Source organism: Salvelinus fontinalis, chromosome 6 (assembly GCF_029448725.1).
Source record: "Salvelinus fontinalis isolate EN_2023a chromosome 6, ASM2944872v1, whole genome shotgun sequence".
Classification (NCBI taxonomy): Eukaryota; Metazoa; Chordata; class Actinopteri; order Salmoniformes; family Salmonidae; genus Salvelinus; species Salvelinus fontinalis.
In genome coordinates this window covers 12,447,926-12,474,588 of record NC_074670.1, presented here as the reverse complement: position 1 = coordinate 12,474,588, position 26,663 = coordinate 12,447,926, and the positions used below count along the sequence as shown (strand labels likewise).

Here is a 26,663-nt window from a genome sequence, read left to right as displayed (position 1 = left end):
GGAATGTTGGCTGGTGTCTAGTAGGTATGCTTGTAGGCTATATGTCATGTGTGCATGCAAAAATTGTGCAATAGGGCTGGAGGAGATGACTGATTAGGGGAAGTGGTGAGGAGAGAGGGTAGAACTGCCGGATATAGCCACCCTGATTGAAGGTGACTTGTCATCTTTGTGGTGACATAATATCGTATAATATCCGTCACCATAAAATAATCGAGACGTGGCCTGATAGCTACATAATTGGCTGAATGAGATAGAGGCTCGGGTACAGTAGCGTGGTTTATGGCTATCCGATTGGCCGGGGGCGCGGTTAACTCAGCAGAAAGTCCCAAAAGGAGAGTTGACGTTTGAAAGCGGTTCATTCGCAGCGGAACGCAGTGAACAGAAATCTGTTTTACATCCATTTTAATGACTACACAACAAAGAGGAATTCTGTCGAAATGGTGTCAATCTTCGCTGTGCATGGTGAGGACTGGATACATTACTCGCATTCATAGATAGAGATATGTGACATGAGATGATATATAATTTTTTTTAAACCATATTGTAATGAAACAGGCAGGGAGCAGGTCTCGAACCCTCAACATTCTAGCCCGAAGTCAAGCGAGCTATCGATTGTGCCCCAAAAGCACACTCAAGCGGTAGAGTCGATTTCCGCGCTTATAAACCCAGGGTCGTTACAATATGTTTAAGCTACATGCCGACATTGTTTATTTGCAAATACATTGTTAATGAAGTAGCCTCAAAGTGATGGTCCAAAGGATTTGTATAATTCCAGCCAGTAGTTTAGAAAGTTGTGCTCACGTCTGTAGAGGTCTTCTTGGGTCCCGAAAATGAGACCCGAACCGAATTGGACCAGCAAACTTTCCACTCGGCCATAACAGGACCCAGTCATTTTAAAAATAAAATCAGTACCCTACCCGATTTGGATCTGATGTGGACCAGATCCGACCTGAAACAGGTCTGAGGTGAGAGCCCGGGCCAGGGCCAGGTAGGGTCGGGTCTGTAGGACCCAAATGGATCCAAAATATTAAAAAGTACGTTTTATTGCCATGCAAGACAGCAAAATTGTTTTGACTTGTCTGGTTGTGAAGTTTCACATGTGCATTTTCTGTTGTATCCTTCTACTGAAATGTTTGTTCAACAGAAATAAGGAAAACATTTCCTGAAATCACCTATAGTGATGGCATTATGAAAATACTACGCTGTAGACCACAAACATAACTCCTGATTAAATTGGGTAGCTGATATTCAGAGCTTAAATAGCCAAATGGATTAGTCACAGGAATCAGGACTTACACACCCAATGCAACAGCCTGTTTTACAAAGGGTGGGCCTAACACATGGACGGTCATTCATAACATTCCATTGCAGACCGACACGGTAGGCCAAATTCTCTAAAACTACGTGTTATGGTAGAGAAATTAACATTAAATTCTCTAGTAACAACTGTGTTAGAAATTCCTGCAGTCAGCATGCCAATTGCACGCTCCCTCAAAAATGTTGACATCTGTGGCATTGTGTTGTGTGACAAAACTGCACGTTTTATAGGGGCCTTTTATTGTCCCCAGCACAAGGTGCACCTGTGTAATGGCCATGCTGTTTGATCAGCTTCTTGATATGCCACACCTGTCAGGTGCATGGATTATCTTGGCAAAGGAGAAATGCTCACTTACAGGGATGTAAAAAAAATAGTGCACAACATTTTAGATAAATAAGCTTTTTGTGCAAATTTCTGGGATATTTTATTTCAGCCCATTTTTTATTTTATTTTATTTCACCTTTATTTAACCAGGTAGGCTAGTTGAGAACAAGTTCTCATTTGCAACTGCGACCTGGCCAAGATAAAGCATAGCAGTGTGAACAGACAACAACACAGAGTTACACATGGAGTAAACAATAGACAAGTCAATAACATGGTAGAAAAAAGAGAATCTATATACAATGTGTGCAAAAGGCATGAGGTAGGCAATAAATCGAATAATTACAATTTAGCAGATTAACACTGGAGTGATAAATCATCAGATGATCATGTGCAAGTGTACTACCTACTTCCGGCGCCGAGCGAGATGGCAGCCTCGCTTCGCGTTCCTTGGAAAATATGCAGTATTTTGTTTTTTTATGTGTTATTTCTTACATTGGTACCCCAGGTGATCTTAGATTTCATTACATACAGTCGGGAGGAACTACTGAATATACGATTAACGTCAACTAACCACCGTTCCTACCAGGAATATGACTTTCCCGAAACGGATCCAGTGTTTTGCCTTCCACCCAATACAATGGACCTGATCCCAGCCGGGGAGCCTACGCGACGCCGTAAAAGGGGCAAACGTAGCGGTCTCCTGGTCAGGCTTCGGAGACGGGCACATCGCGCTCCACTCCCTAGCATACTACTCGCCAATGTCCAGTCTCTTGACAATAAGGTCGATGAAATCCGAGCACGGGTAACATTCCAGAGAGACATCAGGGATTGCAACGTGCTCTGCTTCACGGAAACATGGCTAACTCAAAAGACGCTAACGGAGTCGGTGCAGCCAGCTGGTTTCTTCACGCATCGCGCAGACAGAAACAAACATCTTTCTGGTAAGAAGAGGGGCGGGGGGGTATGCCTCATGATTAACGAGACGTGGTGTGATCATCATAACAACACTCAGGAACTCAAGTCATTCTGTTCACCTGATCTAGAACTCCTCACAATCAAATGTCGACCGCATTATCTACCAAGGGAATTCTCTTCGGTCATAATCACAGCCGTATATATTCCCCCCCAAGCAGACACATCGATGGCCCTGAACGAACTCTATCTGACTCTCTGTAAACTGGAAACCACACACCCTGAGGCTGCATTCATCGTAGCTGGGGATTTTAACAAGGCTAATCTAAAAACAAAACTCCCTAAATTCTATCAGCACATCGATTGTCCTACCAGGGCTGGCAAAACTCTGGATCACTGTTATACTAACTTCCGCGACGCATATAAGGCCCTCCCCCGCCCCCCTTTCGGAAAAGCTGAACACGACTCCATTTTGTTGATTCCAGCCTACAAACAGAAATTAAAACAACAAGCTCCCGCACTCAGGTCTGTTCAACGCTGGTCCGACCAATCTGATTCCACGCTTCAAGACTGCTTCGATCACGCGGATTGGAATATGTTCCGCATTGCGTCCAACAACAACATTGAAGAATATGCTGATTCGGTGAGCGAGTTCATTAGGAAGTGCATTGACGATGTCGTACCCACAGCAACGATTAAAACATTCCCAAACCAGAAACCGTGGATTGACGGCAGCATTCGCGTGAAACTGAAAGCGCGAACCACTGCTTTTAACCAGGGCAAGGTGACCGGAAACATGACCGAATACACACAGTGTAGCTATTCTCTCCGCAAGGCTATCAAACAGGCAAAGTCCCAGTACAGAGACAAAATAGAATCGCAATTCAACAGCTCAGACACAAGAGGTATGTGGCAGGGTCTACAGTCTATCACGGATTACAAAAAGAAAACCAGCCCCGTCGCGGACCAGGATGTCTTGCTCCCAGACAGGCTAAATATCTTTTTTGCCCGCTTTGAGGACAATACAGTGCCACTGACACGGCCCGCTACCAAAACCTGCGGGCTCTCCTTCACTGCAGCCGAGGTGAGTAAAACATTTAAACGTGTTAACCCTCGCAAGGCTGCAGGCCCAGACGGCATTCCCAGCCGCGTCCTCAGAGCATGCGCAGACCAGCTGGCTGGTGTGTTTACGGACATATTCAATCAATCCTTATCCCAGTCTGCTGTTCCCACATGCTTCAAGAGGGCCACCATTGTTCCTGTTCCCAAGAAAGCTAAGGTAACTGAGCTAAACGACTACCGCCCCGTAGCACTCACTTCCGTCATCATGAAGTGCTTTGAGAGACTAGTCAAGGACCATATCACCTCCACCCTACCGGACACCCTAGACCCACTCCAATTTGCTTACCGACCCACAGACGACGCAATCGCAACCACACTGCACACTGCCCTAACCCATCTGGACAAGAGGAATACCTATGTGAGAATGCTGTTCATCGACTACAGCTCAGCATTTAACACCATAGTACCCTCCAAACTCGTCATCAAGCTCGAGACCCTGGGTCTCGACCCCGCCCTGTGCAACTGGGTCCTGGACTTCCTGACGGGCCGCCCCCAGGTGGTGAGGGTAGGTAACAACATCTCCACCCCGCTGATCCTCAACACTGGGGCCCCACAAGGGTGCGTTCTGAGCCCTCTCCTGTACTCCCTGTTCACCCACGACTGCGTGGCCATGCACGCCTCCAACTCAATCATCAAGTTTGCGGACGACACTACAGTGGTAGGCTTGATTACCAACAACGACGAGACGGCCTACAGGGAGGAGGTGAGGGCCCTCGGAGTGTGGTGTCAGGAAAATAACCTCACACTCAACGTCAACAAAACAAAGGAGATGATTGTGGACTTCAGGAAACAGCAGAGGGAGCACCCCCCTATCCACATCGACGGGTCAGTAGTGGAGAAGGTGGAAAGTTTTAAGTTCCTCGGTGTACACATCACGGACAAACTGAATTGGTCCACCCACACAGACAGCGTTGTGAAGAAGGCGCAGCAGCGCCTCTTCAACCTCAGGAGGCTGAAGAAATTCGGCTTGTCACCAAAAGCACTCACAAACTTCTACAGATGCACAATCGAGAGCATCCTGTCGGGCTGTATCACCGCCTGGTACGGCAACTGCTCCGCCCACAACCGTAAGGCTCTCCAGAGGGTAGTGAGGTCTGCAGAACGCATCACCCGGGGCAAACTACCTGCCCTCCAGGACACCTACACCACCCGATGTCACAGGAAGGCCATAAAGATCATCAAGGGCAACAACCACCCAAGCCACTGCCTGTTCACCCCGCTATCATCCAGAAGGCGAGGTCAGTACAGGTGCATCAATGCAGGGACAGAAGCTGTTTTTCAGTCTCTCGGTCTCAAGGCCATCAGACTGTTAAACAGCCACCACTAACATTTAGCGGCCGCTGCCAACATACTGACTCAACTCCAGCCACTTTAAAAATGGGAATTGATGGAAATTATGTAAAAACGTACCACCAGCCACTTTAAACAATGCCACCTAATATAATGTTTACATACCCTACATTACACATCTCTTATGTATATGTATATACTGTACTCTATATCATCTACTGCATCTTGCCATCTTATGTAATACATGGACCACTAGCCACTTTATACTATGCCACTTTATGTTTACATACCCTACAGTACTCATCTCATAGGTATATACCGTACTCTATACCATGTACTGCATCTTGCCTATGCCGTTCTGTACCATCACTCATTCATATATCTTTATGTACATATTCTTTATCCCTTTACACTTGCGTGTATAAGGTAGTAGTTGTGGAATTGTTAGGTTAGATTACTTGTTGTTATTACTGCATTGTCGGAACTAGAAGCACAAGCATTTCGCTACACTCGCATTAACATCTGCTAACCATGTGTATGTGACTAATAAAATTTGATTTGATTTGAAGAAGAGATACTGGTGTGCAAAAGTGCAGAAAAGTAAATAAATAAAAGCAGTATGGGGGTGAGGTAGGTAAATTGGGTGGGTAGTTTACAGATGGACTATGTACAGCTGCAGCGATCGGTTAGCTGCTCGGATAGCAGATTTTTAAAGTTGTTGAGGGAGATAAAAGTCTCCAACTTCAGAGATTTTTGCAATTCGTTCCAGTCGCAGGCAGCAGAGAACTGGAAGGAAAGGAGTCCAAATGAGGTTTTGGCTTTAGGGATGATCAGTGAGATACACCTGCTGGAGCGCGTGCTACGGGTGGGTGTAGCCATCGTGACCAGTGAACTGAGATAATGCGGCACTTTGCCTAGCATAGCCTTGTAGATGACCTGGAGCCAGTGGGTCTGACGACGAACATGTAGCGAGGGCCAGCCGACTAGGGCATACAGGTCGCAGTGGTGGGTCGTATAAGGTGCTTTAGTAACAAAACGGATGGCACTGTGATAAACTGCATCCAGTTTGCTGAGTAGAGTATTGGAGGCTATTTTGTAGATGACATCGCCGAAGTCGAGGATCGGTAGGATAGTCAGTTTTACTAGGGTAAGTTTGGCGGAGTGAGTGAAGGAGGCTTTGTTCCGGAATAGAAAGCCGACTCTAGATTTGATTTTGGATTGGAGATGTTTGATATGAGTCTGGAAGGAGAGTTTGCAGTCTAGCCAGACACCTAGGTACTTATAGATGTCCACATATTCTAGGTCGGAACTGTCCAGGGTGGTGATGCTAGTCGGGCGTGCGGGTGCAGGCATCGAACGGTTGAAACATGGGACCAACACTTTACATGTTGTGTTTATATTTTTGTTCAGTATGTTTGTTTGTTTTTAATAACTTCTGATTTTTCAGTGAGTGCTGCAGTACCCTTAGCACTGCTACTTTTCGCAGCTATGTACACAGTAGGAAAGCCCAGAAACGGCCATGCTATTGCAAAATAGACTCTATGAACAGGATCATATAAGCCATTCAACGTTCAGAGTTGTAGCTGATTTTCTTTTCTCTCACAGTGGTGTTTCTGCTGATTAGATGTGCCAGCTTCCTGCCCATTCACTGTAACTTTTCTCAAGCTCCCAATGGTACAACAACCTATCACCTCTCAGAGCCCCCGCCTTCAATGAATTGTGAAACAGAGTGGGCATATCCAAATGTGAGTGACAGCAGAAATAACCCAATCATTCAGAAGCAGGGTTAGGGTCAATTTCAATTGAAGTCAGTCAAATGCATGAAATGGTTTGAATTTTCTTCCAAAAATTGAAAAACTTCTGACATAAATAACTTCTCCTTTTTCAACTTATTGAGAAGTCATTGAAAATAGATGCCCTTTTTAAATTATTGAATTTGAATTTCAGTTTACTTCCTGAATTGGCTGACTTCAATTAGATTTAAACCCCAAACCTGTTCAGAAGACTAGTGCATCTGTCATCATTAGGGAACAAGTTGTTACTGACCAGGAGAAACTCTGTCTGTGTGTTTTTGTTTAGGGATCCACGCTGACCTTTAAAGGTGAAACAAACTCAAATCAGGTTCTGGGTCTGACCAGACAGTCCATCACTACCACAGTCTGTCTGGGCAGCCTGAAGTATACGATGGACTGTGTAAAGCCTCAGGTACTGTATCAAGTACTAATGTTGCCTTTGAATTTGGTTGTCACCTCTTCTCCATGCAAGTGTGAGAGAGAAGTAAGGTCAGACATTCAGAAAGAAAGAGGGGAGCATATCACATGAAAGTGCTAGCAATGGATCAATGCATGGCTGGATTTGTAAAGGTCTCCACTACATCAATGGATCAATGCATGGCTGGACTTGTAAAGGTCTAGACTACATCAATTGATCAATGCATGGCTGGACTTGTAAAGGTCTCCACTACATCAATGGATCAATGCATGGCTGGACTTGTAAAGGTCTAGAGTCTAGACTACATCACTTCATGGTCTCTTATTGTCAACTCCTCTCTGTTGTCTTTCAGGTGGTGAATAAAGTAGAATGTGAGTATAATCCCACCTCTAACTGAAAACAACTAGATAGCACATACACACACACACACACACACACACACACACACACACACACAGAGACACCGACACACACTCTGAGACACCGACACACGCAAATGCACACACATGCACACAAACACACTGTGGTTTCCATTCATCAATCTACTAATTTCTTTGTACAGTAAACAAAATAAAAATCACACAGGAACTGAAGAGAGTCATACGGTGTTGGAGCATGTGAGGGTGGAGTATGAGTCCAAATCAAAGTATGTGAAATGGAGCACGTAGGGCACTTCTCTAATGCATACTCCATTTGAACATATTCAACAGAAAGTATCCATTGAAATCAATGGCAGACATTATTTTTTATTTTTTTAACCTGGCAGGTCAGTTAAGAACAAATTCTTATTTACAATGACAGCCTAGGAACAGTGGGTTAACTGCCTTGTTCAGGGGCAGAATGACAGATTTTTACTTTGTCAGCTCAGGGATTCAATCCAGCAACCTTTCGGTAACTGGCCCAATGCTCTAACCACTAGGCTACCTGCCACCCCTAGCCTCGTTTTGTGAGCTGAAGCTATAGAAAATAAACTCAGACTAATTATTCACATGTCATATGTTGCCTGACTGCAATATATTGATACGTTAATAAATACAGTGAACTCAGAGTATTGGGACAGTGACAATTTTTGTCTGCACTTTAACCTCATAGTTATTGTATCATTTCAAATCCTAAGTGCTGGAGTACAGAACCAAAACAACAACATGTCACTGTCCCAATATGTTTACAGCTCACTGTACATGCTGGGTTCATTTTGTCATGTTTACCTGCCTACAATACCCACTGTAGTGTGTGCAGATCACAAGCCCATAACAAGTCAATAGGGCTAACCGGCTAGCTACTAACGTAAACTCGTACATCGCCTTGGTCCGTACAATTGCCCTTATTTTAGCGCCCAAAAAACGTAATACTTCCAGATCAACTGTAACGTCAATACCATTGTAAAGCACAATTTCTCCCCTTTCCAACATAATCAATTACATGTCCTAAACACTGCCCGTTTCTGCATAATTCAAGCAGGCAATGAGTCCCGTCGGGTCTTTTTAAAAATGGCGGGTGGGGAAGCGAAACGTCCTCACAAGACGTACTCAAGAGAACGTCCTCGGGAACTGCACTTGAAGAATGAGAGTGTGGAGCACGGTAGTATGCATATTGAGAAACACCCAGAGACTTAGCAGACAGACCCTGCAACTGAGGTAACAGTTAATCAGTAAAGAAAGGGAATAGATAACCTTGTAGTTGTCACGCCTGCTCCCACTATTCCCCCCTGGCGCTCAAGGGCGCCAGGCTCTCCAGCATTACGCACTCCTGCCACCATCATTACGCACACCTGCCTTCCCCCGTCACATCAGCGATTTATTGGACTCACCTGGACTCAATCACCTATGTCGTTACCTCCCCTATATCTGTCTGTTCCCCTGCTCTGTTCCCCGTCTGCTGCATTGAATGTCGTCTGTCTTTGTGTTACCCAGTTCTGACTCTGTTCCTGTCCTTTTGCCTGTCCATTCCAAATTAAATGTCAACTCCCCGTACCTGCTTCTCTTCTCTAGTGTCGTTCCTTACAGTAGTAGATCTACTGTAGCTTAAGGATTTTTTACTCTATAATTTTTTTTAAATACCTGCATTGAGCTTGTTTACTATATCATACCAAAGCTGCTGTACAAGTTACAAGTTACTGATCATCCCCTTGTGTTTCTTAGGTAACTGCACCATGGAACCTAGCAGCCCCTCTAATCCTGAACACATCAAGGATGTCAGACCAGGTGACAGAGTGTTAAGTCATAGTTGGAATCAGGATGTGTTTTAGGCACCCAGTCCTGAGAATCAATGTCTACAATGAGTGTACAAAACATTAATGACACCTGCTCTTTCCATGACATAAACTGAAAGCTATGATCCCTTATTGATGTCACTTGTTAAATCCACTTCAATCAGAGTAGATGAAGGGGAGGAGACAGGATAACAAAGGATTTTTAAGTCTTGATACAATTCAGACATGGATTGTGTATTTGTGCCATTCAGAGGGTCAATGGGCTAGAAAAAAAATGTAAGTGCCTTTGAACGGGTTATCGTAATAGGTGCCAGGTGCACCAGTTTGTGTCAAGAACTGCAACGCTGCTGGGGTTTTCATGCTCAACAGTTTCCCATGTGTATCAAGAATGGTCCATCAACCAAAGGACATCCAGCCAACTTGACACAACCGTGGGAAGATTGGAGTCAACATGGGCCAGCATCCCTGTGGAACACTTTCGCCCGTGCCCCGACGAATTGATGCTGTTCTGAGGGCAATATTATTCATGTTTTGTACACTCCATTTATATGTATACCACCGTGAGTCAAGACAGAGACCTCTATATGACTTCGGAATTACTACCATTTTGGATTTCAGTGATTCTGTCAACTTACCCCTCCTACTATTTACCCTAGCTATGTCCCCATGTTCATTCGCTCTCTCAATTCAATTTAAGGGCTTTATTGGCATGGGAAACGATGTGGAGGCTATATACAGGGTGTTACGGTACAATGTGGAGACTATATACAGGGTGTTACGGTACAGAGTCAATGTGGAGACTATATACAGGGTGATAGGTACAGAGTCAATGTGGAGCCTATATACAGGGTGTTACGGTACAGAGTCAATGTGGAGGCTATATACAGGGTGTTGCGGTACAGAGTCAATGTGGAGCCCATATACAGGGTGTTGCGGTACAGAGTCAATGTGGAGGCTATATACAGGGTGTTACGGTACAGAGTCAATGTGGAGACTATATACAGGGTGTTGCGGTACAGAGTCAATGTGGAGGCTATATACAGGGTGTTACGGTACAGAGTCAATGTGGAGACTATATACAGGGTGTTGCGGTACAGAGTCAATGTGGAGGCAATATACAGGGTGTTGCGGTACAGAGTCAATGTGGAGGCTATATACAGGGTGTTACGGTACAGAGTCAATGTGGAGGCTATATACAGGGTGTTACGGTACAGAGTCAATGTGGAGGCTATATACAGGGTGTTGCGGTACAGAGTCAATGTGGAGGCTATATACAGGGTGTTGCGGTACAGAGTCAATGTGGAGGCTATATACAGGGTGTTACGGTACAGAGTCAATGTGGAGGCTATATACAGGGTGTTACGGTACAGAGTCAATGTGGAGGCTATATACAGGGTGTTGCGGTACAGAGTCAATGTGGAGACTATATACAGGGTGTTGCGGTACAGAGTCAATGTGGAGGCTATATACAGGGGGTACCGGTACAGAGTCAATGTGCGGGGGCACCGGTTAGTCGAGGTAATTGAAGTAATATGTACATGTAGGTAGAGTTAAAGTGACTATGCATAGATAATAAGAGTAGGGGTGTTAACCCTGGTGTCCTGGCTAAATTCCCAATCCGGCTCTCAAACCATCACAGTCACCTAATAATCCCCAGTTTACAATTGGCTTATTCATCCCCCTCCTCTCCCCTGTAACTATTCTCCAGGTCGTTGCTGTAAATGAGAACGTGTTCTCAGTCAACTTACCTGGTAAAATAACGGATAATTTTTTTTTATTATTAATTAAATAATAAACAGAGAATAGCAGCAGTGTAAAAGAAGGGGGGGACAATGCAAATAGTCTGGGTAGCCATTTGATTGGCTGTTCAGGAGTGTTATGGTTTAGGGGTAGAAGCTGTTAAGAAGCTTTTTGAACCTAGCCTTGGCGCTCCGGTACCGCTTGCCGTGCGGTAGCAGAGAGAACAGTCTATGATAATTTTTAGGTACGTTTACCAGCTCTCTGATAACAAAGAACAGACACATGCCGACAATCTGTCAAAGTGGTTTAGTGAAATAGTACAATGAAGATGGATTGTATAAACGTGACTTGAATGGACTGACATGTTCCACTGCTGCCCTGCCCAACAGTCCTGGGGAGTAGCTGGATGTGGAGAGGCACCCAGGCTAAATCAACTCAGATTGTACAGTGCATTCGGAAAGTATTCCAACCTCTCCACATTTTGTTACGTTACAGCCTTATTCTAAAATGGATTAAATAGTTTTTTCTCCTCATCAATCTACACTCAATAGCCCATAATGACAAAGCAAAAACAGGTTTGTAGATTTCTTAGCAAATTTCTCAAAAAATATTCAGACCATTTACTCAGAACTTTGTTAATGCATTTTTGGCAGAGATTACAGCATTGAGTCTTCTTTGGTATGACGCTACAAGCTTGGCACACCTTTGAGGAGTTTCTCCCATTCTTCTCTGCTGATACTTTCAAGCTCTGTCAGATTGGATGGGGAGCGTCGCTGCACAGCTATTTTTGGGTCTCTCCAGAGATGTTCGATCGGGTTCAAGTCTGGGCTCTGCCTGGGCCGCTCAAGGACATTCAGAGACTTGTCCCGAAGCCACTCCTGTGTTGTCTTGGCTGTGAGCTTTGGGTCTTTGTCTTGTTAGAAGGTGAACCTTCACCCCAGTCTGAGGTCCTGAGCGCTCTGGAGCAGGTTTTCATCAAGGATCTCTCTGTACTTGCTCCTTTCATCCTTCCCTCGATCCTGACTAGTCTCCCAGTCCCTGCCGCTGAAAAACATCCCCACCACATGATGCTGCCACCACCATGCTTCACCATAGGGATAGTGCCAGGTTTCCTCCAGATGTGATACTTGGCATTCAGGCCAAAGAGTTCAATCTTGGTTTCATCAGACCAGAGAATCTTGTTTCTCATGGTCAGAGTCATTTAGGTGCCTTTTGGCAAACTCCAAGCGTGCTGTCATGTGCCTTGTACTGAGGAGTGGCTTCCGCCTGGCCACTCTACCATAAAGGCCTGATTGGAATAGTGCTGCAGAGATGGTTCTCCTTCTGGAAGGTACTCCCATCTCCATAGAGGAACTCTGAAGCTCTGTCAGAGTGACCATCGGGTTCTTGGTCACCTCCCTGACCAAAGCCTTCACCCCTGATTGCTCAGTTTGCCCGGGCAGCCAACTCTAGGAAGAGTCTTGGGGGTTCCAAACTTCTTCCATTTAAGAATGATGGAGGCCACTTCTTGGGGGACCTTCAATGCTGCAAATCATGTTCAATCAATTGAATTTACCACAGGTGGACTCCAATCAAGTTGAAGAAACATCTCAAGGATGATCAATGGAAACAGAGCACCTGAGCTCATAGCAAAGGGTCAGAATACTTATGTAAGTATTTACGTTTTTTATTTTTAATAAATTAGCTAAAATGTTTTAATAAAACTGTTTTCGCTTTGTCATTTTGGGGTATTGTGTGTAGGATGATGAGGTTAACATTAATTTTCAGGGCTCCCGAGTGGCGCAGCAGTCTATAAGGCACTGCATCTTAGTGCTAGAGGTGTCACTACAGACCCCGATTCGATTCCAGGCTGTATCACCACCGGCCACGATTGGGAGTCCCATAGGGCGGCGCACAACTGGCCCAGCGCCGTCCGGGTTTGGCCGGGGTAGGCTTGCCTAGTTTAAAAAAAATAATCCCCCCCAAAATAATCCATTTTAGAATAAGGCTGTAACGTAACAATGTGGAAAAAGGGAAGGGGTCTGAATACTTTCCGAATGCACTGTATATCAACAATGAAAGTCAAATCTCTCGTTCTGTTATGGATTTGTGTGTTATCTGAATGCTCATGTTGAAGACTGGGTTTGTAACAGGGTCATCTGTGAGCCACAAGACTGTGTTAGTCTACTGATCTAAAGCCTAACATTAGCTTCCTCCTTTACACTCGTCCTCTCTCTCTTTCCCACACAGATGAAAGGAGCCACACACTGGCCTGGGTTCCTCTGGCATGTTTTTCTGGAGTCATCATACTGTTATTTGCTGGAAAGAGGTGTGTATGGAGGGGGTGGTCCACAAAGTATTTTAGTATAGTCAAGGTTACTGAGACATTGTGTATGTCACTGAATGTATATAAATCATTATTTTGTGAATTTGTACGTATTGCTGAAGACATCTGTTTGGTATTTCAGTTACAGATGTGTTGACAGGAGGAGGAATAGGACCCAACGAATCTCAGTTAATGTGGACAATGCAGAAGAAACCACAGTGTGAATGTGTGTACGTGGGTCTGGGGGTATGTTTTGTGCCCGTGCGTGTGTTTTGTGGTGCGGGGGTGCGCGCGGGGGTGTGAGTGTGGTTGTCCTTAGTGTTTTTAGCTGCCCAACTGTTTTAAAAGTTTCATTTCATTTTTAAAGCATTGTAATGGGCATGTGGCTCGAGATGGTCTGTATTACATTCTGAGAAAGTTTTAGTGCAGCAGTGGATCTCTTGCTGTGGAAGCTAGATTCCCATAGCTGCACCCGCTAGTCTATGATAAGTGACTAGGCATATTAACACAGATACATACAAATGGACAGTATACAAACTCATATTACTATAATGGGGGGAAATGACTCAGGTAGTATTATCTGTGTTCTGTTGAGTAATAGTGTCACTTGATAGTGGAGACAGTGTGATACTATTTATGTGTTTCTAGTTACTGTAAAGATGGGTGAAAGATTTCTGCATCAGACAGCACACAGACACATGACATTCCTTTTCCCCTCTCTTTCACTAGTTCCTAACAGTTCATACCAGTTCACTTCCAGTAGTATGCTGCAACAGATATAGTTCCTCTCCCTCCCTCCCAGCTATACCAGGGAAGTCCCTGTGTGATTATGAATGAGTTAGAATTGGAGTTCCAGGCTTGATATTGAACCAGAGAGGATGTGAAATCAGTCCCCAGCCACACCTACTCACACCACTCTGCCTAGACATTGTCTGTTAAACAATTATTATTATAATACATCATTATATATCTAGTAATATAAACATAATATACATTTTGTACATAGTAGAATACGAAGTATGATTACGATATGTATTACCGTTGTCCAGTTAGTCACTGAGGAAGTGACTCATGGATCCAATGTCATGCTTTTAGTAGATTAAATTGACCCATAGACACTGATTTAAAGTTTCCCCCTGATGAAATAGTGTTGGGGAAGCTGATCCTAGATCTGTGCCTATGGGCTCGTCTGACCCAGATCAGAATTAGTGTTGTCTTTAGGTCAGCTAATGCTTATAGTGAGGGATGTAGGACTGGCATCTTTCCACATCTTATATTGGTTTATATTCTATGTGAGCTCAAATCAAATAGCCAGATTACAAACTGCTACCTTGCTGCTATCCTTAGGAGCTTGTTGACTTCCCTTTGTAGTTGTCCTTTCAGATCCACAAGTGGAAGGATAAGGGTGTGTTAGACCTGCAGGAGAAGTTAAAACGGGGCTGGAGAATCATAACTGCTGTTGTAGAAATACTGACAGGATATATAACACATTATTAGGCTTCTGACATGACAACAACATTACTTATTTTTGTTCAATTTCATAATGAATGATACTGACTATTTGTTAATGTGATTTTTTTATTGAATCATTACTCATGTGTATAACACTCATTTATGTTTGCTTTGCTAACCTGCTCAACAACTTGTATTAAAACATCCTGCTATTCATCTTTATGTGTCTTGTTGGTTTAATCCAGGGGTGTCAAACATACGGCCCGCGGGCCGGAACCGGCCCCCAAGGAGGTTCGATCAGGCCCGCAGGATAATTTGAAAGTGGAAAAAATGCATAAAAGACATGGAATTAATATTTTTAATTCGCTGCAATTCATGGATTATCTGCTAAGGGGCGCACTCTTTCCATCAGAGTAGAAGACAAGCCGCATCACTGAGACAGACTGAAAACAGCAGACGGTATCAATGCGCCATCTGCTGCTTGTTACGACGTTGTTAATACCTTGGTCTCTACCTCTCCGCTACACCCTCATTAGCCAAAATGTCGTTATCCAAACGGAGAAAAGTAGATAAGGAGTGTAGAATTTTCAAAGAAAAATGGACCACGTCCTATTTATTTACAGAGATGCACGGAAAACCTTCGTGCTTGGTGTGTTTGCAACAAGTTTCGGTATTGAAGGAATATAATATTCGACGCCACTACGAGACTCATCACAGCGAAAAATATGACGGCTTGCAAGGACAACTGAGAAGAGATAAGATTAACAAATTGCTGGCGGGTCTGAGGAAACAGCAGTCAACTTTCATCCAGAGCCGAGAAGTCAGTGAAGCAGCGGTAAAAGCCAGCTACCTAATTGCTGCCTTAGATACTGTTTGCATTGAAAGAATACAGCTCTGTGAAGATGAATCCTTACTGTGGTGATTTAAAAAATGTGCACTTTAATGTTAGTCAGCAGCTTCAAAACAAAAGTTGTGTGATGGAATTCTACTGTTCATACAACTCCATAAATTTTCAGTATGTATTGTATGTGTATGTATGTTTCATGTATGAAGTTTACAGATTTACAGGACAGGCGAACACTTTCTTCATTACACATTTAAAATCACTCTCCTTAGTTTGTAAGGTGTACGCAGGGATTACATTTAGATTTTATATGCGTATGTGTAAGTGGTTTAAAAATTCCTTTCTTTAAAAGTCTCATTTAATCTTAAAGTGCATTACTATATTTTTCAGTACCAATTAAAGTTTTGTGCCTTTGTACAATCAGTGGGATCAGTTGCAATGCATATTTGTGAATGATAAAAGTAAATTGCACATTTGTCTAAGGAAATATGAGGTGTTTCATGAAATGTTTTGTAAAAGGATAGTTCATTAAATTTCAATATTTTCCTAATGTTCTTGTGCTTCTTTACACCAAAACAAAGGAAAGACATGATATTTTGGTTATTTATAGCAGAGTATGGTATAATTTTAATGGTCCGGCCCACTTGACATCTCCCTAGGCCGTATGTGGCCCACGATACGAAATGAGTTTGACACCCCTGGTTTAATCTATGTTTTCCCTTGATTGAGTTAATTAATTTGTGACAGTACCGTACTCCACTCAGACGGTGTTATTTAGATATAATTTAAGAGCCATGCTTTAAATGTATCCATTGGTGTATTAACTTGGTTTGTGTATTATCTGACCCCTGTATGTACTGGCTTACTGCCAAAGCTGGGTGTAAGACAAAGATAGAGATGTAGGGAAATTCTGGGGACAGCCATGGTTTTCACTCTTCTACTCTCTCTCTCTCTCTGTCTGCTTTCTTCCTCTCTCTTTCTCTCTCTGTTTGTCTCTCTGTGTGTGTGTGTGTGTGTGTGTGTTTGACGTTGACACCATACAGTATTACATTTGTCTAACAAGTCAATCTCCTTAGGTTAGGATTAGGTTAGGATGAGGGTTAAGGCTGGGATTAGGTTAGGATGAGGGTTAAGGCTGGGATTAGGTTAGGATGAGGGTTAAGGCTGGGATGAGGGTTAAGGCTGGGATTAGGTTAGGATGAGGGTTATGGCTGGGATTAGGTTAGGATGAGGGTTAAGGCTGGGATTAGGTTAGGATGAGGGTTAAGGCTGGGATTAGGTTAGGATGAGGGTTAATGCTGGGATTAGTTTAGGATGAGGGTTAAGGCTGGGATTAGGTTAGGATGAGGGTTAAGGCCGGGATTAGGTTAGGATGAGGGTTAAGGCTGGGATTAGGTTAGGATGAGGGTTAAGGCTGGGATTAGGTTAGGATGAGGGTTAAGGCTGGGATTAGGTTAGGATGAGGGTTATGGCTGGGATTAGGTTAGGATGAGGGTTAAGGCTGGGATTAGGTTAGGATGAGGGTTAAGGCTGGGATTAGGTTAGGATGAGGGTTAATGCTGGGATTAGTTTAGGATGAGGGTTAAGGCTGGGATTAGGTTAGGATGAGGGTTAAGGCCGGGATTAGGTTAGGATGAGGGTTAAGGCCGGGATTAGGTTAGGATGAGGGTTATGGCTGGGATTAGGTTAGGATGAGGGTTAAGGCTGGGATTAAGTTAGGATGAGGGTTAAGGCTGGGATTAGGTTAGGATGAGGGTTAAGGCTTTGATTAGGTTAGGATGAGGGTTAAGGCTGGGATTAGGTTAGGATGAGGGTTAAGGCTGGGATTAGGTTAGGATGAGGGTTAAGGCTAGGATTAAGTTAGGATGAGGGTTAAGGCTGGGATTAGGTTAGGATGAGGGTTAAGGCTGGGATTAGGTTAGGATGAGGGTTAAGGCTGGGATTAAGTTAGGATGAGGGTTAAGGCTGGGATTAGGTTAGGATGAGGGTTAAGGCTGGGATTAGGTTAGGATGAGGGTTAAGGCTGGGATTAGGTTAGGATGAGGGTTAAGGCTGGGATTAGGTTAGGATGAGGGTTAAGGCTAGGGTTAGTGGATAGTTAGTTTAAAGGTTGTTGACCGTTATTGAACATCTACAAGCCATCTACTTGAGACTATCCCAATAAAGTGTTAACAAAATAATTGGGGTAATTGTTGAATAACTTGTGGTTAACCTAAAGTGGGTCACAGGGCTGAAGTGGTGCCACCTTTCAATCCAGTCAGCCTAGATGAGTTGTCTTCATCTGTATTTCAATACAGTTACATGATTTCTCAGAATTCCTGATGATTCTAAAGACAGACCTGATCATATCACCTCTACCTTACCTGACACCCAAGACCAACTTCAATTTGCTTACCGCCCCAATAGAGGCACAGATGATGCAATCGCCACTGCACTGCACACTGCCTCATCCCATCTGGACAAGAGGAATACCTATGTAAGAATGCTGTTCACTCACTATAGCTTTGCTTTCAACACCATAGTACCCTCCAAGCACATCATTAAGCTTGGAGCACTGGGTCTGAACCCCGCCCTGAGCAACTGGGTCCTGGACTTCCTGACGGGCCGCCCCCCAGGTGGTGAAGGTAGGATACAACACCACCACTTCGCTGATCCTCAACACAGGGGCCCCACAAGGGTGCGTTCTCAGCCTCCTCCTGTACTCCCTGTTCACCCATGACTGCGTGGCCACGCACGCCTCAAACTCAATCATCAAGTTTGCAGATGACACAACAGTAGTAGGCCTGATTACCATCGATGACTAGACAGCCTACAGGGAGGTGAGGGCCCTGGGAGAGTGGTGACAGGAAAATAACCTCTCACTCAACGTCAACAAAACAAAGGAGCTGATCGTGGACTTCAGGAAACAGCAGAGGGAGCACGCCCCTATCCACATCGACGGGACCGCAGTGGAGCAGGTGGAAAGCTGCAAGTTCCTCAGTGTACACATCACTGACAATCTGAATTGGTCCACACAGACAGACAGTGGTGAAGAAGGCGCAACAGCGTCCAATTCTCCCCGGGGCGTTTGTTCATGGCTTTCCTGTAACAATTCTCCGTCACTGCTACTATTTTGGTCTGTTGTGTTTTGCCTCAAATTCCTTCTGTTCTCTCTCTGTCTTGCTCATTTCCTGCCCCCCCTTCCCAACCTTCTCCCCTCTGCTCCCAAACTCAGCAGTGCGGGGAGGGCTCCTCCGCCTGCCCTTCCTCCTATCTGTCTTTCACTCTTTCTCATAACAACTTTCTGACGGAATATCAGACCTCCATTCTCCTTCTCTCTCTCTCTCTCTCTCTCTCTCTCTCTCTCTTCTCTCTCTCTCTCTCTCTCTCTCTCTCTCTCTCTCTCTCTCTCTCTCTCTCTCTCTCTCTCTCTCTCTCTCTCTCTCTCTCTCTCTCTCTCTCTCTCTTTCTTTCTTTCTTTCTTTCTTTCTTTCTTTCTTTCATTCCAACTCTGTCTGGGGACACATTTGAATATGTGTGGAAGACACTTCACCACTTTTGCATGACATTTTGTGATTTATAAAAGAAAGATTTGTGATTGGGTGTAGATACATTATATAAACACCTTTTCTCATATTTGAAGAAACTTGCCAGCTTGTTGATGTGGTTTCTGCGTTTCCAACTTCCTGTTCAGCTTAGCTGGCGGACCAGGAAACTTAGCAACACATGTACAGGCATATGCTCTGCCACAGTTACACAGACAAACAAACACAAACACACATACCACACACACACACAGTTGTAGGCACAGAGGGAGCACAGCATACCAGGGCAGTGTGTCACTACACTCCACATTAAAGTTATGATTGGTTAAGCTGGTATATGGTGATCACCAATATAGTCCTGAGGTCACTATAGTTTATCTTCCCCAGTGAGCAAAACAACCTGGAAAGGAGTGCAGAAAAACACATTCAAACATCAGAGGTAACATAACGTGACGGTGAGTCATTGTCAAACTCATTTTTTCAAACAAGACTCCCTGTGCCCAAATGTTATGAGTGTGATCAGTAGGTTTATATTACATTTTTCTTGGTGTACCTCACGTACTGTCCCTGTTTTTGCATTCCTCCTCTTCTCTTCCCTCCGTGTCTATGGTAACCTGCTGAATAACAGATACATTTCTGTACCCCCCAACCCTCCTTAAAGTCTGCACATTCAGGCTATAACCCTGGCTATTTACCCTGATAGCTCACACAAGTCTGTTATCCACAGCTATATGCTCACTGGCCTACATCGGCCAAACCTGGATGACACTGGTTGGAAGGAGAGGTAGCAACAGTATTCTTCTTCTCCTGCACAGATTGTTTAACTGACTAGCTGGAGGTGGAGATGTAATGTAACCTGAGGAAAACTCTTTCTTTTGTTTGGTTAATGGAATGTTTACGTGCCACAGAGGGTGGTTTTGCTTTTGACATATTTGTGTTGTCAGAGATTATTTGTTTGACATGCTTGAAGATGCTCCTCTTAATATGTAGTAGTAGAAAACTAGTATCCCAAGGGGGAACTGGTTTAGTTGCATTGCTGTTTATTTAATCATTCCCTGGATGTTCAGTTAATATTTTTATTACAACTTGTCAGACACTCCTAACCCTCCTCATAGGCTACCCTGTCAGGCTATAACCTGTTTATTAGTCCTGATATCTAACAGTAGTCTGCTGTCCACAGCTATCTGCTCATTGTTATTCAAAGTCTCTGGCAAAGTGAAAGTTATGAGTCTAATGTTTTAGATTATAGTAGTGAAGTGTGTTTATTCTTCTTTAGTAGTTCTTATGCATTTAGCTCAGACTGTAGGTGAGGTGTCATGTTTCAGACTGGTGTCAGAGAGGGACAGCATTGTGATCCATAAACATCTATTTAACTAAACAGTCTGGTACATCATATTGTGTGACTTGTGTGTGCGATGGGGAGGCTGAGAGTGTGGTGAGACTTCTGATAATGGGGGGGGGGGGGGGGCTGAGAGTGTGGTGTGACTACTGAGAGGAGGGGGGGGGGCTGATAGTGTGGTGTGACTGCTGAGAAGAGGGGGGGGGGGACTGAGAGTGTGGTATGACTGCTGAGAAGAGAGGGGGGGCTGAGAGTGTGGTGTGACTGTTGAGAAGAGGGGGTGGGGGCTGAGAGTGTGGTGGGACTGCTGAGAAGAGGGGGAGGCTGAGAGTGTGGTGTGACTGTTGAGAAGAGGGGGGGGCTGAGAGTGTGGTGTGACTGCTGAGAAGAGGGGGGGGGGGGGGCTGAGAGTGTGGTGTGACTGCTGAGAAGAGGGGGGGGGGGCTGAGAGTGTGGTATGACTGCTGAGAAGAGAGGGGGGGCTGAGAGTGTGGTGTGACTGCTGAGAAGGGGGGGAGACTGAGAGTGGTGTGTCAGCTGAGAAGAGGGGGGGGGCTGAGAGTGTGGTGTGACTGTTGAGAAGAGGGGGGGGCTGAGAGTGTGGTGTGACTGTTGAGAAGAGGGTGGTGGCTGAGAGTGTGGTGTGACTGTTGAGAAGAGGGGGGGGGCTGAGAGTGTGGTGTGACTGTTGAGAAGAGAGGGGGGGGGCTGAGAGTGTGGTGTGACTGTTGAGAAGAGGGGGGGGGGGCTGAGAGTGTGGTGTGACTGCTGAGAAGAGGGGGGGGGCTGAAAGTGTGGTGTGACTGTTGAGAAGGGGGGGGCTGAGAGTGTGGTTTGTGATTCATTGTGATTCAGAAGTCTGGTGTCATAATGTACATGCTCATTGTATTCTATTATTTATGTTGTTGAGGGTAATGTTTCTGGTTGCTGTTGAGGATTATCTTCAACACTTATTGGTTATTTAAAGCAGGGCAGGACACTTTTGTTACAGTCAGGCTTTATGGTAAAACACTGATTCAAACTAATCATGGTCTATATTGAAGACCATTAACAGTCAGTTGATTAGTTGAATCAGTTGTGTTATTGATCGTTTACCTTAACAGCCCATATATGCTACAGCTCAGCGTTCAACACCATAGTGCCCACAAAGCTCATCACTAAGCTAAGGACCCTGGGACTGAACACCTCCCTCTGCAACTGGCAGAGCACGACTCCAACACCATCATTAAGTTGCTGACAACACAGCAGTGGTAGGCCTGATCACTGACATCATTGAGACAGCCTATAGGGAGGAGGTCAGAGACCTTGCAGAATGGTGCCAGGACAACAACCTCTCCCTCAACGTGAGCAAGACAAAGGAGATGATCGTGGATTACAGGAAAATGAGGGCTGAACATGCCCCGATTCACATGGACAGGGCTGTAGTGGAGCGGGTCGAGAGTTTCATGTTCCTTGGTGTCTACATCACCAACAAACTATCATGGTCTAAACTCACCAAGAAATATGTGAAGAGGGCACACCTTTCCCCCTCAGGAGACTGAAAAGATTTGGCATGGGTCCCCAGATCCTCCAAAAGTTCTACAGCTCCACCATCGAGAGCATCCTGACCGGTTGCATCACCACCTGGTATGGCAATTCCTCGGCATCCAACCCTACAGAGGGTAGTGCGTACGGCCCAGTACATCACTGGGGTCAAGCTTCCTGCCATCCAGGACCTACAGTTGAAGTCAGAAGTTTACGTACAGTACACTTAGGTTGGAGTCATTAAAACTCGTTTTTCAACCACTCCACAAATTTCTTGTTAACAAACTATAGTTTTGGCAAGTTGGTATGCATGACACAAGTAATTTTTCCAACAATTGTTTACAGACAGATTATTTCACTTATAATTCACTGTATCACAATTACAGTGGGTCAGAAGTTTACATGCACATACATAAGTTGACTGTGCCTTTAAACAGCTTGGAAAATACCAGAAAATGATGTCATGGCTTTAGAAGCTTCTGATAGGCTAATTGACATAATTTGAGTCAATTGGAGGTGTACCTGTGGATGTATTTCAAGGACTACCTTCAAACTCAGTGCCTCTTTTCTTGACATCATGGGAAAATCTAAAGAAATCAGCCAAGACCTCATAAATAAAATTGTAGACCTCCACAAGTCTGGTTCATCCTTGGGAGCAAATTCCAAACGCCTAAAGGTACCATATTCATCTGTACAAACAATAGTACGCAAGTACAAACACCATGGGACCACTGTGGCGGATGAATCAGAATTAGTTGGGTAACATAGATAAATAAGATGTTTTATTTACATAATATGCTTATGTGAGATACTTGTCATTAGAATGTATCCTTTTGGACTATAGTGTTGGCAGTTGCACTTTTTTCTAAGCTGGGGCTCAGTCATTTGGGGCCCAGAGAGGGGAGAGGTCAGGCTTGTCTTTTACATGTCTCTGGTGCTATGCAGAATATCAGAAAGGGAAGAGAACAGGATGGAACATTGTCTTCATATGTGAATGTTTCTGTTAAACCATGTGAAGGGATGGCGTGATTAAGGGGGAACCAATTACTTGTCTCCACAATGTCTGTGCGCAAGTCACTCCCCTCAGTGAGCTTGTCCAGGAGTGGGGTAAAGAGGAGGTTTACTTGAGATGGGATATCTTGAGTTGACAATTGAGTTATGCCATTGGATGAGGTAATAGTTCTGTGCTATTAAGTACCAGGAACGAGATTAAAACCTCGTCTTGGGGACCAAACTGAACAATAATTTATAGTGAATGTTATCTGGCTAAGGGATACTCCTTTCTCAATTATAAAGTCCCTTTGTGAACTATTCCGAAGATCTGTGGTTCATCATGTAAGTTGAGAAGGATGGATCTTTGCTATAAAAGATCTAAGTTGCCATTATGTTAGCACTCAGAATTCATTATAGACACTGAATTGATCTGAGAGTCAAAGGGCTGTTGTATCATATTATTAAAGATGAAGTTTAAGTATAACTCTGACTGGTGTGTGGTTTGTAACTCTCCTCATTTGGTAATACAGGAAATTGCCACGACACCACGCAGCCGTCATACCGCTCAGGAAGGAGACGCGTTCTGTCTCCTAGAAATGAACGTACTTTGGTGCGAAAAGTGAAAATCAATCCCAGAACAACAGCAAAGGACCTTGTGAAGATGCTGAAGGAAACAGGTACAAAAGTATCTATATCCACAGTAAAACGAGTCCTATATCGACATAACCTGAAAGACCGCTCAGCAAGGAAGAAGCCAAAACCGACATAAAAAAGCCAGACTACGGTTTGCAACTGCACATGGGGACAAAGATTGTACTTTTTGGGGAAATGTCCACTGGTCTGATGAAATAAAAATATAACTGTTTGGCCATAATGACCATCGTTATGTTTGGAGGAAAAAGGGGGAGGCTTGCAAGCCGAAGAACACCATCCCAACCGTGAAGCACGAGTGGCAGCATCATGTTGTGGGGGTGCTTTGCTGCAGGAGGGACTGGTGCACTTCACAAAAAGATGGCATCATGAGGCAGGAACATTATGTGGATATATTGAAGCAACATTTCAAGACATCAGTCAGGAAGTTAAAGCTTGGTCGCAAATGGGTCTTCTAAATGGACAATGACCCCAAGCATACTTCCAAAGTAGTGGTAAAATGGCTTAAGGACAACAAAGTCAAGGTATTGGAGTGGCCATCACAAAGCCCTGACCTCAATCCCATAGAAGATTTGCGGGCAGAACTGAAAAAGTGTGTGCGAGCAAGGAGGCCTACAAACCTGACTCAGTTACACCAGCTCTGTCAGGAGGAATGGGCCAAAATTCACCAAAACGTGTGGAAGGCTACACAAAACATTTGACCCAAGTTAAACAATTTAAAGGCAATGCTACTAAATGCTATTTGAGTGTATGTAAACTTCTGACCCACTGGGAATGTGATGAAAGAAATAAAATCTGAAATAAATCATTCTCTCAACTATTAATCTGACATTTCACATTCTTAAAATAAAGTGGTGATCCTTAACTGACCTAAGACAGGGAATTTTTACTAGGATTAAATGTCAGGAATTGTGGAAAAACTGAGTTTAAATGTATTTGGCTAAGGCGTATGTTAACTTCCGAATTCAACTGTATATACTAGGCAGTGTCAGAGGAAGGCCCAAAAAATTATCAAAGACTCCAGTCACCCAAGTCATAGACTGTTCTCTCTGCTACCGCACGGCAAGTGGTCCTGGAGCGCCAAGTCTCGGTCCAAAAGGCTCCTTAACAGCTTCTACCCCCGAATCATAAGACTGCTGAACAATTAATCAAATGGCCGACCGGACTATTTTCTTCAATTATATTGTTGGTTGAGGGCTTGTATGTAAGCATTTCACTGTAAGGTCTACACCTGCTGTATTCGGCGCATGTGACAAATACAATTTGATTTGATTTGATTGATTGATTCCAGACTGTGAATATATTAAGGTATCATGTCATAATGGAGTCAGGAAGGTAAACAGGAAAGGTGGTTGGTTGAGAGGGTAGGAGAACTAGCCTAAGTTACCTGAATACTCAGAGGTTACTACAGTTCACATTTTTCAGTGAGGTCAGCTGAGGATGTAACAGTCTCATTGAGTCATTAGTCAACAAGCACTAGGCTAACTCTCACTAACTACAGAGAGAAAACAGAGCTGGACTGACACAACAGTTGCTTCCTGGCTGCCACCATTTCTCAAGCCTCCTTGAGCTGTCTAAGCAGAGCAATTATCACAGCAGTGGCGGTCGGTGCCATTTGGGACTTTATTCATATTCCATTCACCCAGCTCAATGTAACATTGATAGGTTTAGGCTACTACATAATACTCTAATTTTCCCTGTAACCATCATGAGGTTGCTACAACCTAGCCGATGAATGAAAGTTTAAAACGTAGGAGCACAGGTCGAGAGAATTTTGAGTAATCAAGGTGACAGACAGTGACAAATTCAATACCGCCTTGCACACTCCTGCCTGCATCAAGCTGATCTAGGGTGTAATCCTTAGTCTTTCCAAGCTAAACTTTCATACAATGACCGCTAACCGCTTACACACAACCTACATCATTGTCAAGTCATAGTCTACATAGCTACTAGAACTAACGCATTAGTAAATCCGCTACAATCATGCTGTACAGTGTACAGACAGCAGTTTAGCAGTTACACCGGCAGCCCCCGGTGGCAACAAATTAATAAAACCAAAAGCTTGACTTGGAAGAGTTCCAGTGTCTGATAGCCATGGCCACCTAGCTAGCATAGCATCCATCTCTGTTTAAGCTGGGTAGCTAGCTCTCTCTCTCTCTCTATTGTTTCTCCATTTTAGAGAAATCTCAAAATTTTTCAATTATTTTCTTTTTCTCTTTTTGAGTCAAGACGGGTCACTCAACCGAGACTGCTCTTCTCTGGGTCACGGGGCCTCTCCACACTGCCATAGCGGACTCTCTTTCCTCTGTTCTTATCCTCTTAGATCTGTCCACTGCTTTCGACACAGTGAATTATCAGATCCTCCTCTCCACCCTCTCGGGCTGGGAGTCCCCCAGGGCTCGGTTCTAGGCCCTCTCCTTTTCTCTTTATACACCAAGTCACTTGTCTCCGTCATATCCTCATATGGTCTCTCCTATCATTGCTATGCGGATGACACTCGACTACTTTTCTCCTTCCCCCTTTTGACACCCAGGTGACGACACTCATCTCTGTGTGCATGGCAGATATCTCAACTTGAATGTCGGCCCACCACCTCAACCTCGACAAGACGGAACTGCTCTTCCTCCAGGGGAAGGCCTGCCTGCTCAAAGACCTCTCCATCACGGTTGACAACTCCACAGTGTCGCCCATCCACAGTGCAAAGAACCTTGGCATGACCCTGGACAACACCATGTCATTCTCTGCAAACATGAAAGCAGTGATCTGCTCCTGCAGGTTCATGCTCTACAATCTCCATAGAGTACGACCCCACCTTACGCAGGAAGCGGCGCAGGTCCTAATCCAGGCACTTGTCCTCTCCCATCTGGACTCCTACAGCTCGCTGTTGGATGGGCTCGCCGCT

At 44.4% G+C, this 26,663-nt stretch overlaps 1 protein-coding gene across 2 annotated transcripts; it reads left to right on the top strand.

Moving 5' to 3' along the window:
- The first annotated feature begins 472 nt into the window (after nt 1-472).
- On the top strand, nt 473-19,049 carry LOC129857076 (uncharacterized). Of its 2 annotated transcripts, none has more exons than XM_055924993.1 (7): nt 473-4,914; nt 6,572-6,711; nt 7,046-7,171; nt 7,530-7,548; nt 9,319-9,381; nt 13,359-13,437; nt 15,132-19,049. In XM_055924993.1, the coding sequence occupies exons 1-7, from the start codon at nt 2,067-2,069 to the stop codon at nt 15,301-15,303; spliced, it is 3,447 nt and encodes a 1,148-aa protein (XP_055780968.1). In that variant the 5' UTR covers nt 473-2,066; the 3' UTR covers nt 15,304-19,049. The 2 variants fall into 2 exon arrangements, with proteins under 2 accessions (XP_055780968.1, XP_055780969.1); XM_055924994.1 differs by lacking the exon at nt 15,132-19,049 and adding an exon at nt 13,577-15,102.
- Nucleotides 19,050-26,663: the final 7,614 nt, after the last annotated feature.

Coding starts and splice junctions, on each gene's coding strand:
- LOC129857076 (XM_055924993.1), top strand. CDS start 2,067: ATGGCAGCCTCGCTTCGCGTTCCTTGGAAAATATGCAGTATTTTGTTT. Junction 9,382..13,358: donor CATCAAGGATGTCAGACCAG/GTGACAGAGTGT, acceptor TTTCCCACACAG/ATGAAAGGAGCCACACACTG. Junction 13,438..15,131: donor CTGTTATTTGCTGGAAAGAG/GTGTGTATGGAG, acceptor GGTTTAATCCAG/GGGTGTCAAACATACGGCCC.